General features: G+C 37.1%; 1 protein-coding gene across 1 annotated transcript; it reads left to right on the top strand.

Annotated features, from left to right (window-relative positions):
- Positions 1 to 2,902: 2,902 nt before the first annotated feature.
- On the top strand, positions 2,903 to 6,375 carry LOC143567949 (mitochondrial carrier protein CoAc2-like). The gene is made up of 7 exons (XM_077054223.1): positions 2,903 to 3,016; positions 3,938 to 4,020; positions 4,120 to 4,327; positions 4,600 to 4,726; positions 5,399 to 5,583; positions 5,759 to 5,878; positions 6,001 to 6,375. The coding sequence occupies exons 1-7, from the start codon at positions 2,903 to 2,905 to the stop codon at positions 6,151 to 6,153; spliced, it is 990 nt and encodes a 329-aa protein (XP_076910338.1). The 3' UTR covers positions 6,154 to 6,375.
- Positions 6,376 to 6,688: the final 313 nt, after the last annotated feature.

Consider the following 6,688-nt stretch of genomic DNA (forward strand, 5'->3'; position numbering starts at 1 on the left):
AAAAGAGAATGAAAATATATTAAACTTAGCGCATTTACTCTGAGCACATAATGTTCTTTATCTTTATTCACTAGACACTGTGTGACCCGTGTTCCTAAGTGTGTGTATAGTTTCTTTTGAAAATATTTTCTTTGAAAAATATTTCATGCGATTCCCCAACGGTTATAGTCTAGGTTAAAACTTCTTTTCCTAGTTCGCTATAACCAGGGCTCTGATACCAATCTGTCACACCCGGCCCTGAGCGGCGGAAACAGCCGGGCGCGCGCGAGTGGGGATTGATAATTAAGCACGGGCCATTGCAAACATTCAAAGTAAGATTTTCATTGCGCATGAAATGTTTAATACAAATACATTACATTGTTTAAAAAAATTACATAAAAACATCCAAGTATAAAAACTGTTGAAGATTTCCACGCCGTATCCCCTTGCGCGGCGGGAACAACCACGCGCATCGAAGGGATAGAACTAAAATCTTCCAAAAAGCTAGTTTTAGATGTTCAGCGTGAGGTGCTCTAAGTGTGACTCCATGCGCTACCTAGTTATCTCCTGAAAGACACGTAAAAACATTTGAATCAGTATAAACTGAGTGAGTTCACAAGTTTTAGTAACTTGATAAATCGTATTGCATCATAATCTTGATAAAAATCATTCTGAAACATAATTCTGATAGCATCATTAAAACACATGCTTGGTAAAACATAGTTCTATCAACACATTCTGATAAAATCGTCCCGCGGGTTACGCGCGAACATTTCTGGGAACTGTGCTCGTCTGTGTAAGTGGCGCTGCCACTACGAGCGAAACAAGTAATACCGTCCCGCGGGTTACGCGCGGACACATCTGAAAAACCGTGCTCGTCTGTGTAAGTGGCGCTGCCACTACGAGCGAATAATACCGTCCCGCGGGTTACGCGCAGACGTTGTGCCGGAAAACAAGGCGCTCGTCCATGCAAAGAGGCGCGACCCCTACGAGCGGGCTCAAACCCATAGTACTGCCCCATGACCATACTAGGCACTCGTCCATGCAAAGAGGTGCGACCCCTACGAGTGGGTGGATCAAACCAGCAGTCCCTACCCTTAGAGTTCCAATGGTAAAGTGATCACTTACTCGAGTTCTAGCGCACATACATCGAAAACGTTAGATAACCGTTCGCATTGCTCATTATGAAATATAATTTAAACACATAATCGCTTGCATAGCTTGTAAGTATACTATGATAAAACATTATTTAAGTACGTGTCCCTCGCCCCGAAAACAGTTTAAAAACAGTGAAAACAGCGAGAATAGGGGCTGTGAGACTCACCTGTGGTTCTTGTTAAGGGATTAATCGAGATTCGGGTTTTCTTGGTGTTGGCCTCGGAATTGAAGGTCTAGAATGCGATTAAATAACAAGAAGTATATATATTAAGATCAAGAATTAGGAGAATATAAGGGTTGGAAAGCAGATCTCAAGGTTATATTCTTGGCTTACCTGGTAACAGGATCGGAAACGAAAACAACGGATGCTTGGGAGATGATTAGTGCAAGTTACAGTTCTTAAGAGAGAAGTTTGAAGTGTGTGTTTTGGGTGATAGTTTAGGTTACATATTTATAGGCAAACTCAAGGGAACACAATCCCTTGCTTTAGGGGATTGTAATCTTTTCATATCTAGGTGTAATGATGATAAGGTATGGAAATTATTATTATTTATTTAAAAGTGGAGTAGTGGATAAAAGATTTTGATTTGATTTGGTCAGGACATGCAGGTCTGGGGTTGGTGAGAATAGGGTGGCTGACAGTTGACTTTTCATGTTACAGTGTGCTTTTTCAGGTACTTTTGTCCGTGTACAGTAAAAAGTGGAAAATCTCTGAAACACGCTACTGTTTCCTTTTGGGCGGGAGTAATCTCCTTACGTCTGGAGAATAGACTAAGTGTTCTGTGCGTATCACTTTGTGCGCATAGCTTTCTGCGTGAAGGACATTTCTTTGCTGCGGGTAGGTGCGTAACCTTCTCGCAGTTAGGACATTGAGTTTCATTTGTAGATTCTCCAGGTGGTCTTGGTATTTCAACATAGTGATCAGTTATGTTGAAGTCAATTCCATCTTGGAGCTTCAGACAAACTAGCTCTCAATGTTCCCGCCATGCGGGGAGGTTAGTTCCCTTCCGCACGCGCATAAACGATTTAGGATGCACCCGCCTTAGCATCATGCGGGATGGTCAACCCATTAGACAACATAACGTTAAGGTACATGAAAACATAAAGCCAAAACATTCGCGCATGGCGCATATAACATATGCCCACGCTGGTTCTTAACATGGCGCGCTCGCGCAGGGCGCACATAATATGCCCGCGCTGACTAACATGGCGTGCTCGCGCAGGGCGCACATAACAAATGCACGCGCTGATTCTAATATGGCGCGCTCGCGCAGGGCGCATATAACAATTACCTAATATTTAGGTTGATTACTTGGTTTAAGGGATTGGGAATTTACCGGGTGTCACACAAAATCCTTCATTGACTTAACCAAAGAGAGAGAACGAAATTAAGTGACTAAATATCTGTCTTATGTATTAAAAAGGTGAAAACTATTACATCATATACTAAATAACTACGATAATAAGAAAAGGAAAAGTTAAAAATAACTAGGAGATTATGTAGGTTTTATATTCGTGTAAGGCAGAAATAAAAGTAATGTAGAAAGAATATTTATATGTATATATAGAACATGTTTATAAAATTAAATAATATAAATAGTAGCCGTATATATTGATCAAGCATCCTGTCCATCCTCTCACGAAATATATAGCATTAATAATCTCGATTCTTCACATTAGTCGTCGTGTATAATAATATTATTATTAGTATAATAATCTCTTTTCTTTCTCTCTCTAGATTATTATTATAGAGAGAGAGGCAAGGATGCGCAAAGATGATGCAGTAGAAGGTATACCTTTGTTTGCTAGAGAATTGATCGCCGGTGGCGTTGCCAAGACCGTCGTTGCTCCTCTCGAGCGCCTCAAGATCTTGTTTCAGGTTTATTATTCATTGTGATTCTGTTTAGGTTAGGGTTTACATTTATTATTATTTATATTATTAATGTGATTTGTTGAGTTTCATTGATAAAACCTTCCTAAACCCTAATTTTCACAAATAACAAATTAGCTGGGCTGCTGGCAGCTCAGCTAGGCTCGACCTCGATTTTGAAGTTAAACGATCGAGCCATGACCTGAGCTGAGCTTGGGTTGGTTTCGAAAATGAGCCAGCTCAGCTCAGGTTGTTTCAAATCAAGTTTTTTTTAACTAGTTTTGTTCAAGCTTTTATCGAGCGAGTTGCGAGCTTTTTGAAAAGCCCATTAGATTACATTAGGGTGTTCAGGGTCCATTTGTAGAATTCTGTACGCGTTGGTCGGGTACCAACTACTGATTAATCCGATTGGAGTTTTATATGTAATTTTCAAACACTTATTTTGACCCCTTTTGACTGATTTGGACTCAATTTGACTGACCACTGCTTTGGTGAAATTGAATCAGTAGCAAGTCGATTAGCGTTTAATCGGTGACTAATCACGATTTTTACAACACCAGGCTCAATTCGACCAGTTTTGACAAAAAAAATTTGCCGAACAGCTAAATCAAACCAGCTGAGTTGGGTGTTGGCTGAACCTGCTGGATTTGTTAACGGTTCAGCGTTTTGAATTTATTTTGTTTTATTTTTGAAAGCATTAGGTTAGATTAAAGTTATAAAGATGGTTCATGATTGCAGTACATATGCATAACTATATATTTCAAAAATGTTTTACTGACGGCCTACGTGTAACAATGGTGAAACTTGATTACTATTTTATGATATATTCTCTTTGATCTATGATAAATTTTCAGTTTACCTGCTTTCTGTTCTTACATGTTTATATATCAAGAAGTAACCATATGTGTTCCTTTACTGTTGATGTTACAGACAAGAAGTGAATTTCAGAATATAGGATTGCTAGCATCTTTTAGAAGGATTGCAAAGACCGAAGGGCTTCTAGGATTTTACAGGTTAGATTAAAGTTTTGCTGTTCTTTCTTGGCCAAATTGCACGGAAAAGATATGAACTTTAGATAATTTTATTTATATAATATGTAATATTGTATGCAGTGGAAATGGAGCTAGTGTTGCAAGGATCGTTCCTTATGCAGCATTACATTATATGGCGTATGAACAATATAGAAGGCAGATTAACTATCACTTTCCTGCCATGGGCAACGGGCCGGTTGTTGATCTAGTTGCAGGATCATTATCTGGTGGAACTGCGGTTCTCTTTACATATCCACTTGATTTAGTTAGAACTAAACTCGCTTACCAGGTATAAAACATTTTTAATAACTTTCTTAAATAAAATGAAGCCATTTATTATTAATTAAAAAAACTATATTGTAACAACAATAGCAAACCTTTGGATAAAGTGATTTAGGAGGTTGTATGCATAAAAAATAACGAGGATGACATTTAACCTGTTTAAATAGCTCAACCTGTTGTCTCATTCCCATTTAGCTAATTGTCAAAGTAAATGGATTATTATGCCATGTCTGCTAAAATTGTTGACTTTTGACCAAAAGTTATTATATGACAGTATAGGTTGTGGACACTCCTAAATTGAATGTTAAAGGAGCCATGGTTAGGGAACAAGCATTTAGAGGAATTAGAGATTGCTTTACAAAAACTTATAAAGACGCTGGGATGAGAGGCCTTTATCGTGGTGTAGGTATAGTTGACTCGGAACACTTTTTTGTTAATTTGTTTTTTATCAATTGAAATGTCATTGATGGTGTAAAAGTATTGCAGTCAACTTCATATATGTCCTTCTAGATGTTCAAAATTGCTATGGGCAATCAGTGTGTAAACAGTGAATACGATATACTATAACAAAATTTAGAAGGATAATTTTGAAATATTGAACTTTAATATAATGTATATGAATCTAACCTAAAGTTATATTATTTTAAGACTACTCTTCCATAAGAAATTGAATAAGGAGAGGTTTCATGCATTAAAAAGATCACTCCTTGTAAAAGTTATATTAACCCATTTTCTTTATTAGCTAGCTACATGTTTGTATGGATTATTTTCATACACATCCTTGTAAAAGTTTTAAATTTTCAAATATATTCTGAAATAAAAGAGTAAATTTACGCATTGCATAGATAAAGAAAATAAAAATCAGTTTCCCTACTGTTCTAGAAACATATAAATTGGCCCCTTTATGTTTTTGATAAGTTTGAGAAAAAATTTAACCCGAATGGCGAACTCATAAATAAATGGGTCAAAATAGCCCACTCTAGTGTACTATGGTTTTTTCTTTATATTGCTTAGATATGATCTATGATGCAGATAAGATATTGATTTATTTTTAACATTTTTTTATCTTTTTTGTTAGCTCCATCCCTATACGGAATCTTCCCTTATGCGGGTTTGAAGTTTTACTTCTATGAGGAAATGAAAAGCCATGTCCCTGATGATTACAAAAAGAATATAATAGTCAAACTTGCTTGTGGATCTGTTGCTGGTTTACTTGGTCAAACTTTCACATATCCTTTAGATGTCGTGCGAAGGCAAATGCAGGTAATCTATAAAATCCAGTTTTCTTTACAGGGCCTAAGTGTCAAAGTATAAACATAAGTCAGCACTTCTTCATGATTTTAGCAAACAATTTGCACCATATTACCGACTTTATCAACCAAACATTTTTTGCATATTTAGCAGCATTATATCAACCACTCAGTTTCGATTATCACAGGTTCAACGGCTGCGAAATTCAAACAGCGCAGTTAAAGGAACAATCGGAACTCTTTTTATGATTATACAGAAAGAAGGATGGAAGCAATTATTTTCAGGACTGAGCATTAATTATCTGAAGGTAAAATACTTGAAAATACAGTTAATTATGGTGACATGGAAATATTGAAAGCATGTTAAATACAGTCAATAGCAAAAAGTTATAGGTTCTGATAATCTGGTTGGTAATTTGTCAACTTTCAGGCTGTACCGTCCGTTGCAGTTGGATTTACTGTGTACGACGCTATGAAAGCGTACTTGCGGGTCCCACCACGAGAGAAAGCCACTGTTGAAGTGGCCAAAAAGAAAAGAGAGCTCCAGACATCAACTTTGCCGTCATCACAATCTGCTTCTTAAAATCTAACATAATCTGGTATTCTTTTTCTCATTTTAAATTGTACATTTGATTGTTGTGTAACCTAACCTAGGTTTTATGGCAGTGTATAATGTATAGGTTGAGAGTAATAATAATGCATGGTATATGTTACATCTCAAGATCCAAAACATTGTGTACATTACAATAAGTTTGTAGATCAATTTTGTAACAACTATTCATGGGGCATATTTTGATACAAAGAAAGTGAGTATAAAGTCCGTTAATTGAGTTTATAACATGTACCGTAGACACTAGCCTAGGCGCCAACTGCCAAGCATGGGCGAAGCATAGTGACCCCCCCCTCTGTTTTTTTGCGCAGTAGTGTAAATTTATCCGTTTTTCGTTTGAAAACTTTTATATGTAGTGTCAATTTACCCGTTTTCAATCAAAAATTTGAACCCAGGCTTAATGATTTTTGTTAATACCTTACCCCCCTCCCTGGGTTCTCGTTCAAGCTTCAACACAACCAAATCAGCTTGCGTCTGTCCGCTGTCCATGCGCAAAATTGCAAAAACA

Source organism: Bidens hawaiensis, unplaced genomic scaffold, assembly GCF_021521415.1.
Source record: "Bidens hawaiensis isolate Kalapana, Puna unplaced genomic scaffold, B.hawaiensis_p1.1 tig00001236_1, whole genome shotgun sequence".
In the NCBI taxonomy this organism is placed as follows: domain Eukaryota; kingdom Viridiplantae; phylum Streptophyta; class Magnoliopsida; order Asterales; family Asteraceae; genus Bidens; species Bidens hawaiensis.